Here is a 16527-nt window from a genome sequence, read left to right as displayed (position 1 = left end):
TAAGTTCGAAATGGGGCAAGCTTTAAAGTACATGACCATTACTACAGTATAAGTGCGAAATGGGGCAAGCGTTTAAGTACATTACCATTACTGCAGTTTAAGTGTAACTTTGTTAATATAAATGACCGTGACTGAAGTCGGAATCGATGGAATATAGTGAATATATATGACTATAAGAAATGAAGTGTCCAATTGATGTATCTGGTGAGAAAATAACTCATCAGCATCGGATTGTGTCACTTCTCCAAAACATGTTACATTCTCTCACACCTCAATTCATTCAGCATCAAATGTAAACCGTTTAACATTTGTGCTACATAAGAACGGCATCTCGCCGCGGTCGGACTATTCTCGAACTGATGAGATGTTAGAACACAAGTTAACTCATTGGGTAACATGTGTCGGTGTATGGCACTTTGTGAATAATCGTATTTCTATACACAGGCAGTACTGACGCTGTGGTATCCGTCGTGTGTATCTACAGCTAGCAACACAAGCCAGAGTTTACATGGGTTCTGTCTCCTGGGTCGAGTTGAGGACTAACCTGGTTTATCTAATACACGGCACATCTTCCAACATACAATGTAAGTTTCTTCCACATCCGCAAATTGTATTCTTCCATTCATACGTATACTGATGTACAAGGAGAGTGATGGGACACGACATGAATCAAAGATCTTCATGTTAATATTTACCTTCAGGAGTACACAATCCCATTGTTCTACTAATTCAAGTTCATACTTATAATATATGTTTTGCTTTTAATCAGTATGTCTTCCTTAACCAGACTAAGAAATTTTAGAAGAGGGGCTCCCGAAGAGAATTTTTCCTTTGTCAAACCACGTCACTTGTTGATGAAAACACCATCGGCTATAAGAGATTTTTCTATTATCCTCGAAAACATTCTCTATGTTGAAACACATTAAATAACCTTTCCAAACATTCACCTCATCTTGCCACAGTAACGATATGACACTATGACATGACAAAAACTATTTGATAGGCAGTATCCTCATGAAGGTCTATCACAGTTTTTGAAGACGCCATCTCTCTGCCTTGTTCATGCATCAATCCCGTCGGTGTTCGTGCATCTCCGCATGCAATTTCGCAACCTCGTATTTCATTAAAATGGAACAATTTTACTGATACTACGTAGGTGTAGCTTGTAATTAGCAAATTAGGATGGTAATAATAGATGTAGCTGATATAGAGTGGGTGTAGCTGACATAGTCTAGGTATAGTTGACATAGCGCAGGTGTGGTTGCTATAGCGCGGGTGTAGTTGATATAGCGTAGGTGTGGTTGATATAGCGTGGGTGTAGTTGATAAAGCGTAGGTGTAGTTGATATGGCGTGGGTGTAGTTGAAATAGCGTAGGTGTAGTTGATGTAGCCTAGGTATAGTTGATATATAGTGTAGGTAGAGTTGATATAGCATAGGTGTGGTTGATATAGCATGGGTGTAGTTGATATAGCCTAGGTGTAGTTCACATAGCGTGGGTCTAGTTGATATAGCTTGGGTGTAGTTTATTTAGCGTGGGTGTAGTTGATATAGCGTGGGTGTAGTTGATATAGCGTGGGTGTAGTTGATATAGCGTAGGTGTAGTTGATATAGCGTAGGTGTAGCTGATATAGCGTGAGTGTAGTTGACATAGCGTGGGTGTAATTGATGTAGCCTAGGTGTAGTTGATATAGCGTGGGTGTAGTTGATATAGCGTGGGTGTAGTTGATATAGCGTGGGTGTAGTTGATATAGCTTGGATGTAGTTTATTTAGCGTGGGTGTAGTTGATGTAGCGTGAGTGTATTTGATATAGCGTGGGTGTAGTTGATATAGCTTAGGTGTAGTTGATATAGCCTAGGTGTGGTTGATATAGCGTGAGTGTAGTTGATATAGCGTGGGTGTAGTTTATTTAGCGTAGGTGTAGTTGATATAGCGTAGGTGTAGCTGATATAGCGTGAGTGTAGTTGATATAGCGTGGGTGTAATTGATGTAGCCTAGGTGTAGTTGATATATCATGGGTGTAGTTGATATAGCCTAGGTGTAGTTGATATAGCCTAGGTGTAGTTGATATAGCTGGATGTAGTTGATATAGCCTAGGTGTAGTTGATACGGCATGGGTGTAGTTGATATAGCGTGGGTGTAGTTGATATAGCGTGCGTGTAGTTGATGTAGCGTGGGTATAGTTCATATAGCCTAGGTATAGTTGATATAGTCTAGGTATAGTTGATATAGCGTGGGTGTAGTTGATGTAGCGTGGGTGTAGCTGATATAGCGTGGGTGTAATTGATGTAGCCTAGGTGTAGTTGATATAGCGTGGGTGTAGTTGATATAGCCTAGGTGCAGTTGATATACCGTGGGTGTAGTTGATGTAGCCTAGGCGTAGTTGATATGGCATAGGTGTAGTTGATATAGCATTAGTGTAGTTGATGTAGCCTAGATGTAGTTGATATAGCGTAAGTGTAGTTGATATAGCCTAGCTGTAGTTGATATAGCCTAGGTATAGTTGATAAAGAGTGGGTATAGTTGATATAGCGTAGGTGTAGTTGATGTAGCGTGGGTATAGTTCATATAGCCTAGGTATAGTTGATATAGTCTAGGTATAGTTGATATAGCGTAGGTGTAGTTGATATAGCCTAGGTGTAGTTGATATAGCGTGCGTGTAGTTGATATAGCGTGGGTATAGTTCATATAACCTAGGTATAGTTCATATAGTCTAGGTATAGTTGATATAGCGTGGGTGTAGTTGATACAACGTAGGTATAGTTGATATGGCGTGGGTGTAGTTGATATAGCGTAGGTGTAGTTGATAGAGACTAGGTATAGATGATATAGCCTAGGTATAGTTGATATAGCGTGGGTGTAGTTGATATGGCGTGGGTGTAGTTGATATAGTGTGAGTGTAGTTGATATAGGGTAGGTGTAGTTGATATAGCGTGGGTATAGTTGATATAGCATGGGTGTAGTTGATTTAGCGTGGGTGTAGTTGATGCAGCGAAGGTGTAGTTGATATAGCGTGGGTGTAGTTGATATAGCGTGGGTGTAGTTGACACAGCGTAGGTGTAGTTGATATGTCGTGGGTATAGTTCATATAGCCTAGGTATAGTTGTTATAGTCTAGATGTAGTTGATATAGCGTGTGTGTAGTTGATGTAGCGTGGGTGTAGCTGATATAGCGTGGGTGTAGTTGATGTAGCCTAGGTGTAGTTGATATAGCATGGGTGTAGTTGATATATCGTGAGTGTAGTTGATATACCGTGGGTGTAGTTGATGTAGCCTACGCGTAGTTGATACAACGTAGGTATAGTTGATATTGCGTGGGTGTAGTTGATATAGCGTAGGTATAGTTGATATAGTCTAGGTATAGTTGATATACCCTAGGAATAGTTGATATAGTCTAGGTTATAGTTGATATATCGTGGGTGTAGTTAATATAGTCTAGGTACAGTTCATATAGCCTAGGTATAGTTGATATAGTCTAGGTATAGTTCATATAGCCTAGGCATAGTTGATATAGTCTAGGTTATAGTTGATATAGCGTGGGTTTAGTTGATATAGTCTAGGTATAGTTCATATAGCCTAGGTATAGTTGATATAGTCTAGGTATAGTTGATATAGCGTGGGTGTAGTTGATATAGCGTGGGTATAGTTGATATAGCCTAGGTGTAGTTGATATATCATCGGTGTTGTTGGTATAGCCTAGGTGTAGTTGATATAGCATGGGTGTAGTTGATATAGCGTAGGTGTAGTTGATATCGTAGGTGTAGCTGATATAGCGTGAGTGTAGTTGATATAGCGTGGGTGTAATTGATGTAGGCTAGGTGTAGTTGATATAGCGTGAGTGTAGTTCATATAGCGTGGGTGTAGTTGATATAGCATAGGTATAGTTGATGTAGCCTAGGTGTAGTTGATGTAGCCTAGGTTTAGTTGATATAGCGTAGGTGTAGTTGATATAGCGTGGGTATGGTTGATATAGCCTAGGTGTAGTTGATATATCATGGGTGTTGTTGATATAGCCTAGGTGTAGTTGATATAGCATGGGTGTAGTTGATATAGCGTGGGTGTAGTTGATATAACCTAGGTGAAGTTGATATAGCCTAGGTGTAGTTGATATATCATGGGTGTAGTTGATATAGCATGGGTGTAGTTGATATAGCCTAGGTATAGTTGATATAGCCTAGGTGTAGTTGATATATCATCGGTGTTGTTGGTATAGCCTAGGTGTAGTTGATATAGCATGGGTGTAGTTGATATAGCGTAGGTGTAGTTGATATAACGTAGGTGTAGTTGATATAGCGTGAGTGTAGTTGATATAGCGTGGGTGTAATTGATGTAGGCTAGGTGTAGTTGATATAGCGTGGGTGTAGTTGATATAGCTTTGGTGTAGTTGATATAGCGTGGGTGTAGTTGATATAGCCTAGGTGTAGTTGATATAGGATAGGTGTGGTTGATATAGCGTGAGTGTAGTTGATATAGCGTGGGTGTAATTGATGTAAGCTAGGTGTAGTTGATATAGCGTGAGTGTAGTTGATATAGCGTGGGTGTAGTTGATATAGCATAGGTATAGTTGATGTAGCCTAGGTGTAGTTGATGTAGCCTAGGTTTAGTTGATATAGCGTAGGTGTAGTTGATATAGCGTGGGTATAGTTGATATAGCCTAGGTGTAGTTGATATATCATGGGTGTTGTTGATATAGCCTAGGTGTAGTTGATATAGCATGGGTGTAGTTGATATAGCGTGGGTGTAGTTGATATAGCCTAGGTGTAGTTGATATATCATGGGTGTAGTTGATATAGCATGGGTGTAGTTGATATAGCCTAGGTATAGTTGATATAGCCTAGGTGTAGTTGATATAGCATGGGTGTAGTTGATATAGCCTAGGTATAGTTGATAAAGCGTAGGTGTAGTTGATATGGCGTGGGTATAGTTCATATAGCCTAGGTATAGTTGTCATAGTCTAAATATTGTTGATATAGCGTTGGTATAGTTGATATAGCTTTGGTGTAGTTGATACAACGTAGGAATAGTTGATATAGCGTGGGTGCAGTTGATATAGCGTAGGTGTAGTTGATATAGTCAAGGTATAGTTCATATAGCCTAGGTATAGTTAATATAGTCGAGATATAGTTGATATAGCGTAGGTGTAGTTGATATAGTCTAGGTATATTTCATATAGCCTAGGTATAGTTGATATAGCGTGGGTGTAGTTGATATAGCCTAGGTGTAGTTGATATAGGATAGGTGTAGTTGATATAGCGTGAGTGTAGTTGATATAGCGTGGGTGTAATTGATGTAAGCTAGGTGTAGTTGATATAGCGTGAGTGTAGTTGATATAGCGTGGGTGTAGTTGATATAGCATAGGTATAGTTGATGTAGCCTAGGTGTAGTTGATGTAGCCTAGGTTTAGTTGATATAGCGTAGGTGTAGTTGATATAGCGTGGGTATAGTTGATATAGCCTAGGTGTAGTTGATATATCATGGGTGTTGTTGATATAGCCTAGGTGTAGTTGATATAGCATGGGTGTAGTTGATATAGCGTGGGTGTAGTTGATATAGCCTAGGTGTAGTTGATATATCATGGGTGTAGTTGATATAGCATGGGTGTAGTTGATATAGCCTAGGTATAGTTGATATAGCCTAGGTATAGTTGATAAAGCGTAGGTGTAGTTGATATGGCGTGGGTATAGTTCATATAGCCTAGGTATAGTTGTCATAGTCTAAATATTGTTGATATAGCGTTGGTATAGTTGATATAGCTTTGGTGTAGTTGATACAACGTAGGAATAGTTGATATAGCGTGGGTGCAGTTGATATAGCGTAGGTGTAGTTGATATAGTCAAGGTATAGTTCATATAGCCTAGGTATAGTTAATATAGTCGAGATATAGTTGATATAGCGTAGGTGTAGTTGATATAGTCTAGGTATATTTCATATAGCCTAGGTATAGTTGATATAGCGTGGGTGTAGTTGATATAGTCTGGGTATAGTTCATATAGCCTTGGTATAGTTGATATAGTCTCGGTATAGTTGATATAGTCTAGGTTAAAGTTGGTATAGCGTGAGTGTAGTTGATATAGTCTAGGTATAGTTCATATAGCCTAGGTGTTGTTGATATAGTCTAGGTATAGTTCATATAGCCTAGGTGTTGTTGATATAGTCTAGGTATAGTTCATATAGCCTAGGTATAATTCATATAGCCTAGGCATAGTTGATATAGTCTAGGTTATAGTTGATATAGCGTGGGTGTAGTTGATATAGTCTAGGTATAGTTCATATAGCCTAGGTATAGTTGATATAGTCTAGGTATAGTTGATATAGTCTAGGCATAGTTGATATAGTCTAGGTGTAGTTGATATAGTCTAGGTATAGTTGATATAGCGTGGGTATAGTTGATATAGTCTAGGTTATAGTTGATATAGCGTAGGTGTAGTTGATATAGTCTTGGTATAGTTCATATAGCCTAGGTATTGTTGATATAGTCTAGGTATAGTTCATATAGTGTAGGTGTAGTTGATATAGTCTAGGTATAGTTGATATAGTCTAGGCATAGTTGATATAGTCTAGGTTATAGTTGATATAGCGTGGGTGTAGTTGATATAGTCTAGGTATAGTTCATATAGCCTAGGTATAGTTGATATAGTCTAGGTATAGTTGATATAGTCTAGGCATAGTTGATATAGTCTAGGTGTAGTTGATATAGTCTAGGTATAGTTGATATAGCGTGGGTATAGTTGATATAGTCTAGGTTATAGTTGATATAGCGTAGGTGTAGTTGATATAGTCTTGGTATAGTTCATATAGCCTAGGTATTGTTGATATAGTCTAGGTATAGTTCATATAGCGTAGGTGTAGTTGATATAGTCTAGGTATAGTTCATATAGCCTAGGTATAGTTGATATAGTCTAGGTATAGTTGATATAGCGTAGGTGTAGTTGATATAGTCTAGGTATAGTTCATATAGCCTAGGTATAGTTGATATAGTCTAGGTATAGTTGATATAGCCTAGGTTAAAGTTGATATAGCGTGGGTGTAGTTGATATAGTCTAGGTGTAGTTGATATAGCGTAGGTGTAGTTGATATAGTCTAGGTATAGTTCATATAGCCGAGGTATAGTTGATATAGTCTAGGTATAGTTGATATAGTCTAGGCATAGTTGATATAATCTAGGTATAGTTCATATAGCCTAGGTATAGTTGATATAGTCTAGGTATAGTTGATATAGTCTAGGCATAGTTGATATAGTCTAGGTGTAGTTGATATAGTCTAGGTATAGTTGATATAGCGTGGGTATAGTTGATATAGTCTAGGTTATATTTGATATAGCGTAGGTGTAGTTGATATAGTCTAGGTATAGTTCATATAGCCTAGGCATAATTGATATAGTCCAGGTTATAGTTGATATAGCCTGGGTGTAGTTGATATAGTCTAGGTGTAGTTCATATGGCCTAGGCAAAGTTGATATAGTCTAGGTATAGTTGATACAACGTAGGTGTAGCAGATATTACGCAGATGTAGCTGATATTGTTGGATGTAGCTGGTATTACGTACGTGTAGTTGATATCATTTAGGTTATATGTACGTACATGAATATCTAATGCTACGTAAGGGCAGGTGCAGTTGATTTACGTATACGCTGATTACGCATACGCAGTTGTACCTGAAGATACGTGGACGTATGTGTAAATGGTTGTTCGTTCACTGAATAGTAGCCGTTAATTAGTGCACGTAAATGTGGCTGAGATAACCTGTAGGTTTATGTAGATATATATACTTACATCATAGTACATGTACGAAGGTATAGCGGATATTGTGTATATACAACGTACACGTAGATGTAGCTGATATGACACGTGAGTTTTTGCAGGCTCTCTCATTGAGGTCACGATATCACTGCATCTTTCACACTTTATATTAGCTTCATATTAATAGACGTAGATGTCTCGTTGAAGTCTGTAAATAACTCGTTATCAGCTCTCACAGACCGATGGGTATATTGAGCATTATCTTGCCCAGACTCCGATAACTCCCCCGCCATGACCGATAACCCATGTAGAGAGCTTAGATATGCTCAGTCATCATTTTCTTAAAGGCTTGATTCATAACAATCAACCCCTAAGCATAAATACCCCCCGATATTTAAATTGAAGCATATTATTCTTATAACCGTCAAAATTCTGTATGAGTGCAGCACTTTTGTAATACTATTATGAACAACAGCCCGAGAGTTATCACTGATAGCAAGCATATATATATTGCGTGACTATTCCTTGACAGAGTTAACAGGTGTCTTAACCATTTAAAACTTGTTCTCAGGGACATGTGCCTGCTAAACCAGAAGAGTATCTCCTTGTTATCATGAACAGATGTATTAGGTTTTATGTATTTTTTATGCAACCGTTTAACAACTAATAAAATTTTCTTATTAAGGGTAAAACAAAATCCCATATTTACATACTATACCTTCTCTAGGGCGTCTTTCCTCGAGTTGTAATTCTGTAAAGTGTATACAAATAACATGCGTCATTCCTCGCTTATCCTGTGTATTTACATTCGATGTCTTTTTCAAGGAAGGAATTTTCTGGATAATTGAGGATGCATGCCCTTGTGTTTATTCATCCTACTTGGCTAACTGACGTGTGGGTGAGCTGGTGTTCCAGGAGGCAAAGCAGAAAGGTTGGGAAATAATAGATATTGTTCTCCACTATATGTGTAAGAGGTCCTTCAGGTAACCTGCAATGTAGGTTAGTTCCAACGCTTTATACTATTTCTACGTTGCCTGGGGCGGTGGGGTAGCCTAGTGGCTAAAGCATCCGCTCGTCACGCCGAAGACCCGGGTTCGATTCCCCACAAGGGTACAATGTGTGATGCCCATTTCTGGTGTTCCCCGCCGTGATATTGCTTGAATATTGCTAAAAGCGACGTTAAACCACACTCACTCACTCATTCTACATTGCCTAGCATACTCTTTCGCGCTACATATCCAAACCGTAGACAGTGAATTACCACTTGTAGATATGCACACTAACAATTGGTCGCATTATCTCAATGACCGGAGCAATGATAAAACCACTCATGTACGTCCACACTAACAGTCGTGGTCGTATTATCTCTGCGATAAGAAAAATGATAAAACCACTAATCTACGTCCACACTAACAATCGTGGTCGTATTATCTCTGCGATAAGAAAAATGATAAAACCACTCATGTACGTCCACACTAACAATCGTGGTCGCATTATTTCCGTGACCGGAGCAGTAATAAAAGCACTAAATTAGATGTGTAAGCATTTGTAGTTGGATTATCTCCGAGACAGTAGCGATGATATCGTCCACACTATCATACCTGGTTAGAGTCATGATCACTGATTGATATCGGTAACAGCATTATTGTCGTATCATATCCGTGGCAAAAGTAGTGATAAAATCCTCCTGGGTGCGGTATAAACTATAGATATTCGCCTCCACTCTCTGCCGCACGGTTATATCTAGACATAACGGCAAGGGGTGGCTGATGTAGCGTCATCATACCTGCGCATGCCTGTCAAGGAGGGTCTTTTGGGGTAGGGTTTTAGGTGAATAACTGACTTGCCCTTGCATGTGTTTCTAATTGGTACTCTCATGGGACAGGACACCCTGACCTTGCCGCGGATTCCTGGTATCATATAGAACAAGTACGTGTCATCGTATATATGGATGACAACTTCTTTAATTCTAGAGCACGACGTTTCGATACATTTTCTTGTATCGTTTTCAAGTCTGAAAACGATAATATCTAGAATTTCATACTTGAAAACGATACAAGAACATGTATCGAAACGTCGTGCCCTAGAATTAAAGAAGTTATCATCCATATATACTTGTTCTATCTGACTTCCAACTTCTAACATGCCACTCAAAGAAGTCCTGGTATCATCTGTAACAGACGGTGATTCATAAACACTTGTTTGTATAATAATAATAATGTGTCCATGTATATAGCGCCAAACTCACACTAGGTATGCTCATAGCGCTAACAATGAATAGCACAGCACATTATTACCCAGGATAACCCAAGCTGCCTGTTAGGCCCTAGAAGGTTATAGTCATATGACCTTTTCCACCGGGTACCCATTTTCCTGCTGGGTGAACAGAGACAATTTTGAACAAACTCACTTGTCAAAGGTGAGACCACATGTGTCTCATGTGCTTCGTTGTGGGGCAGGACTCAAGTCCTAGAAACTCTCAGGAGTCAAGCTGCCAAACACGGTCACCCATCCAAGGACTCTCCGAACTCGACGCTGCTTAACTTCACCGATTTGTGACCTGAGCTTTGCGCACAGGACCATATTATCGGAATAGGGTCCACTTCTATCGGAGAGTTAAGAAATGGGAAGGGTTTTGTCGTTTTTATTCAGATAATGTATTGTATGATTTTGTTGAAATCCAAAAAAAACCATTATCCTGTTCAGTGAAACTTTCCATGTTTGTAGAAATCCTGTTTGTATGTTTTACAAGGCCGCACCTTTCTTGATAGTATTTAGACATTCTTCAAACTTGACGCAATCCTTGTGTCCACAAGCATGGCCACACAAATATCTATAGGCCTACGATAACAATATATGTATGCTGCTGCGTAGCATGAAGCTTGTCACTACTGTACCGTACCGTAATGTTAACATATACCTTAAGTCCGGTATAAATAACAGCTGAATTAACCATCACCGAGTTGATAATATGGACACCAACAGGACAACTGGGTTCAACCTATATTCGAACGGTTACCAATGTGGTTATAATGGTCCCAATATCCTTCACGTTACTATGTGAATTGCCTAAAACTTAATTGTGACATATCTCCACCTAGATTCCACCTTGTTAAACTTGAGAGAAAAAGCGTGTGGTATGTAGCATATGAAGAAGAAGGTCAATTGAAACAAAGATAAAAGTGATTGAGCTTGAGTCAGCTGCATTTACCATTTCTCTTCAAGTTACCTACATCCACGAGTTCAGTGAAGTTAGCTGCTTTCATCAATGAAGATACGTTTGCTGCATCAATAATTTCTATCAAGTCAGCCTGAGCTCTGATAAAGCATGAGATGAGATGAGGCCGATACAAAGATTGATGCAAACATGCATAGATACTCCTACTTTATCGTGTTACAGCTAGTAATCATGAACTACTATAGGAAAATAACAACATAAAATTAGTGTAGGGTTCAGCCAAAATGCAACCTACCGATACAGTTAATTGGGAAAAAACCACAATTAACGTTTTATGGAAGTACATCAAAACTGAGGTATAAACTCCATACAATACGTCACTAAAAGGTGATATTTATCTCAGTAATCACACTTCAATGTTGCAGCTTTACACGATCATAGTTCAACCTCTGTGTGTTGACTGTATGAACATACTGACATACAGTCACAGACTATGGCATGTAAGGCAGAAGATGTGACATGTGAAGAACGAGATGTGACATGTGAAGAACGAGATGTAACATGTGAAGAACAATATGTGACATGTGAAGAACGAGATGTGACATGTGAAGAACAATATGTGACATGTGAAGAACAACAATGTGACATGTGAAGAACAAGATGTGGCATGTGAACAACAAGATGTGACATGTGACGAACAAATCGTGACATGTGAGGGTTGAGATGTGACGTGAAGTATAAGATGTAATATGTGTAGGATAAGATGTGATATGTTACGGTAAAGATGTGACATGTGTAGGATAAGATGTGATATGTGAGGGTAAAATGTAACATGTGAGGGTAAGATGTGACATGTGAAGGTAAGATGTGACATGTGAAGGTAAGATTTGATATGTAAGGGTAAGATGTGTCATGGTAGGGTAAGATGTGATATGTGAAGGTAATATGTGACGTGCCCAGGTAAGATGTGACATGTGAAGGTAAGATGTGACATGTGAAGATAATAAGTGACGTGCCAGGGTAAGATGTGACATGTGAAGGTAAGATGTGACATGTGAATGTAAGATTTGACATGTAAGGGTAAGATTTGACATGAGAGGGTAAGATGTGACATGTGAATGTAAGATGTGACTTGTGAAGGTAAGATGTGACATGTGAGGGTAAGATGTGCTATGCCAGGGTAAGATGTGACATGTGGTGGTAAGGTGTGACATGTGAGGGTAAGATGTGACATGTGAGGATAAGGATGAGTCATGTGAAGAACTAAATGTGATATGGAGGGCACAAGGTTTGAAGGGCAGGGATTCACTATTTTTTTTAAACCCCACCAACTTGCAATTATTTTCCGACGCAGTCTGATATTTGAAGACTTCAATAAAGTGGTGTATTTGTATAAATGTAATAGAGGTGCCTCCTGTGAATTTACCATGCAGCGCTATAACCAACAATAGCAAATACGATGAAAGTGGAGAGTTGCCCCCGTTGTTGACTTGGCCGACTTTTGTTTATGATATACTGCCAGAAGGTTTGATGATCGCCATCCTCTTTTATTGCTGCAAGAATAAAGGTTGTGAAATGGGGAAGTAATGCGAGCCCTCACCCAGTAACCTAGTGAACGCAAGGATATTGTTATGTTAGGGTATATATGTGATTCATCTTAAACAATGCCTATACCATTTGTAGATTTGGCAGGCGTGTGTTGGAACATAGTGGCGTGATGAACACTGACAGTTGTGTGTGTGGTAAAGTCTCTTGCATCAACTAGAAACGCAATAAGGCCCAGGGTCTATTATTGAATGTAATGACGCATGGCCGTGCTCGCTGATGTAGCGCTTCAAAGCCCTGGAGAAATGGCATAATATTAACCATCTGGCCTGTTCTCATGTGTGCACTATCTAGAGAAAAGACTATAGTCGATACAACAGATTCTAACTTGATTTGTTTGTGTCGAGCTGCATGATGCATGCATCACCGACTGTCACCCCGACTCCTGGGATCAACAATTCCTGTTTGTCCTTTCTGAATGTTAACCTGTTTACTGAATGTTAACCTGTTTACTTCGGTTGCCATGGTTGTCATCCCTTTCCAGTAAACTCCCTTCGACATGACGGTGTGTACCACACGACTGCTCGTGTGTTCTACGGAAAGGTTCACTAGCAGAGTTTATAGGACCAACACCACGAGATGTTTGTGTTCTAGATATTGTCCGCCACTGAGTGGGCTGACATCCATCATCAGCAAATGATTACACCTTTCGACAATAAGAATCATTACAATCATTCGATTTTGTTACATGGGAGACCGTCCGATTACATTTCACGTCAGATTGACATCTTTATAAGCACACGCTCACAGTGCAAGTTAGACTGACAATATTTATAAGCACATAATTACAGTCCACGTTAGACTGACAATCTTTATAAGCACACGAGTACAGTCCACGTTACAGGCCAATCGTGTTGACAATCATTACAGACAAACAGCTGAAACGGCCCATGCATATACCAATCAAGGGCTCACTGCAGGCGAGGTAACATGTACAACTAACATTGACATATTTGATGTGGGTAGGAACATGAAGTTTGTTTCAGTTCTGAAGTAATTAGATGCCTTTGTTTCCATTTCAGCACCTGCTGTTAAGAATGTGGACACCAGCCATGTACGTGACAACGCCGGGTGTGCTGCTCATACTGTGTGTCGCTAGCATCACAAGTCAGTCGAGGTTACAGGCTTTGAAAAATGACTTCCTAGTGAAAAATTTGACAAAATTCCAGTTAACAGAGAAAATCAAGCAACAGATTCTGATCCATCTAGGCATGAACACTCGACCCACGTCAGCCCCTGACGACAAAGACAAGATCTATCGAATGTACAATGTGACGGGGACGAAAGCAGAAATTAATGAGATTATCAGCTTTTCTGAGCCCCCAGGTAAGACGTTCACCATTATATTTCATAGAATTATTTGAAAATATCTTGAGTGAGTATTTAATGCACATATAGTTGTTACTGGGCCGAACCGTATACTCACGTAGTTCATTTATATTTTGCAGATAAGTTTGAAGATGAGAAAATTATTCAGTTTCGTTTTGCAAAAGGAACCAAAGGAAAGCGACTCATTGTGAAAAGTGCCAGTCTTCTGATCAGAGTCAAGAATAAGCAACATGGGGGAGTGAAGACCAGAAAAGACAGTCATTTGAGGATGAAAACACAGAACTTCAAAAGACGTAAACGGAGACGGGGAACCAGGGTCTCCTTGTCTGTCTCCACCGTGACACCTGATGGTCGTCCTGAAAAAAAACATCGCAGCAGTCAAATCAAGGATAAAGAAAAACAAATGGTTCAAAGTAAATCTAAATAGAACTATAATGCAGTCGTTAGTGGACTCTTCTAACGGCACCGTGTTGCTGTACGTCCAATGCCAAGGATGTAAGAGGAATACGCAAGTTGTCTTGGTTCACCCAAAACGACGAAGGAAACGACAGTTAAAAAGACGTAAAACCAGAGTTAGAAGTAGACAAAGAACAAGAAGCACTAGGGTTCCTAAACTAAACAAGGGTCGTCCCTTTTTAATACTGCACACTCTGGTAGAAGGAAATAGCAGAAAGAAGAGGAGCCTTAACTGTCAATGTTCTCGGTGCTGCAAAAGACAGTTATACGTCAATTTCACAGAAATAGGATGGGATGATTGGATTATCTCCCCCTCACGGCTTCACGACCGGGGAGTGTGTAGGTGAATGTCCAAATCACAATGTTTATAGATCAGAAAATACAGTGTTATGTGTTTCTACGCGCAGGAGATCTTTAAGATTAATATACCAGGAAACTGTGGGAGTGGTCATCAGCAGCATCCTGCCAAATTTCATAGTTACTCAGTGTGGTTGTAAAGCAGGTCATCAAGTGCTACCTGAAGCCCCCGACAGGATCACCTAGTGGAGACACTGCAGGCAGGCATTATTTATACGGTTTGACATACATGGAGAGATCATCTGGTTAACGTTGATCTTTCTGTTATAACAAATGGAAGCCATTCCCAATAGCATAATGCGATAACTATATGCTGACATGACGTAATACACGATGTAAATATGACAAACGGTCGATGACACAGGTAGGAAATCATCAATGGACCTGCAGTGATTATGACGAGGGCGGTTTTCTGGACATATGAAGATGTTAAACTACCACGTTAGCTGTATTCTTTAGTCTAGCCAGCTGGCAATATGTGTGTAACAGTTCTGTTGGGCTGTGTTTCTTGTAACTTAAGTCAATGTAGCTTTTTCAGGAAGTTTTTCTGATTGCAGTCTGTGGATATTGTGTATGTTAGCACAATCATCTGTGGAGTCCAAGAGGGTATTGTCGTCTTGTCACACTGGCACGTCGCCGGCCTGAAAAACATAAGAAAAAGCATGAACAGATATGCCAAAACATGTTATTATCACAATTGGCGTCGCAACATTTGGACTCGTTGTCCCATTGTTGCAATAATCTTTTTTAATTTTTACGAAAGGGCGACAATTTGACAACGGTAAATATTCAAAGGTCATAATATGTCCCGCTGTTGCATCGTCCATCAATCTAATACTAAAACACATGTACTTAGGGCAACGTGGGTACTTTTCAAAACAAACCTTTCCGGGTCTTCAGGCATTATTCCGATATTCTTATAGTTATAAACCGACGTGTTTTGATATCAGTAACTGGCTCTTTGTCTTTCTATTTCATTTTATTAAAGCTTATTTGAACATTTTCAAATGTAAAGATATCATAATCTCAATCTTTGATTACAGGTATAAATGCAAAATGCATAGCCTGAAAATATTGGGCTAACTCTGTGAAGGACAGTCTGTTATCTTCGGTTGATTTAGTGTGTATATAAACATCGCAAACCACGCTGCTGTAAAACATGTTCTTTACTCACCACACGTCTCTTAGTCTATAAGGATAGCTTGGGTGAATATCACCGCCATGAACAGCACTTCACTTATTTCCATGCCTGTCAGCGTCATGATAAAGCACCATGGCAACACTGATGAAACCTACAAGCAGGTGTATTCTTCTGACAAACCTAAACTTTAACCAGGACAAATCGTTGATCCAGGCGAACGATCACAAGTTCCTCACACCCCTAGGGGAAGCAAGTCTGCACAGCTAACTGCACCACCAAAGGCAACCAGACGGGACCTGTCCCTCCATTGCTTTAAAGGGTGATCGAATTATATTAACCAGAAACCCAAAGACTTTATTACTTGCATTCAAAACACGATGTTTTTAAAAGATATGGATACATTTTGAAAAGGCAACTAGTATTGACTTTGGAGGCTCTGTTTTAGAATCACTGGAATTGAAAAGATCATTGGAATGTAACAAGTAAAATCATATCTGGAAAGCACGTCATTCATGGAAAATGACGACAATATGTATCGCTTTGCCACATTGTCGCGACGTTTCTGCGTATAGGCGCAATGTACATCGTTTCACACATTTGAGGGGGTGCCACTATATGTCAAAGTAAGAAAGCGACATTTTGTGACCTTGTGAAATGTCGCGTTGTCGCATTGTTTTTGATAGAAATATAAACAGTACTAATAGCGCAAACAACCGCAGTTGGT

The 16527-nt window shown here is 39.5% G+C and overlaps 1 protein-coding gene across 1 annotated transcript; it reads left to right on the top strand.

Annotated features, from left to right (window-relative positions):
* Nucleotides 1–413: 413 nt before the first annotated feature.
* Nucleotides 414–14332, top strand: LOC124266903. The gene is made up of 3 exons (XM_046701741.1): nt 414–584; nt 13543–13846; nt 13969–14332. The coding sequence occupies exons 2-3, from the start codon at nt 13558–13560 to the stop codon at nt 14274–14276; spliced, it is 597 nt and encodes a 198-aa protein (XP_046557697.1). The 5' UTR covers nt 414–584; nt 13543–13557; the 3' UTR covers nt 14277–14332.
* Nucleotides 14333–16527: the final 2195 nt, after the last annotated feature.

This window comes from Haliotis rubra, unplaced genomic scaffold, assembly GCF_003918875.1.
Source record: "Haliotis rubra isolate DU_JTF1 unplaced genomic scaffold, ASM391887v1 Scf1289, whole genome shotgun sequence".
Taxonomy (NCBI): domain Eukaryota; kingdom Metazoa; phylum Mollusca; class Gastropoda; order Lepetellida; family Haliotidae; genus Haliotis; species Haliotis rubra.
This window is presented reverse-complemented; position numbering and strand designations above follow the sequence as displayed.

Excerpts from the sequence above, each read along its gene's own strand:
- LOC124266903 (XM_046701741.1), top strand. The coding sequence starts at position 13,558 with ATGTGGACACCAGCCATGTACGTGACAACGCCGGGTGTGCTGCTCATA. Across the intron at positions 13,847-13,968 it reads CAGCTTTTCTGAGCCCCCAG|ATAAGTTTGAAGATGAGAAA; the intron begins GTAAGACGTTCA and ends TATATTTTGCAG.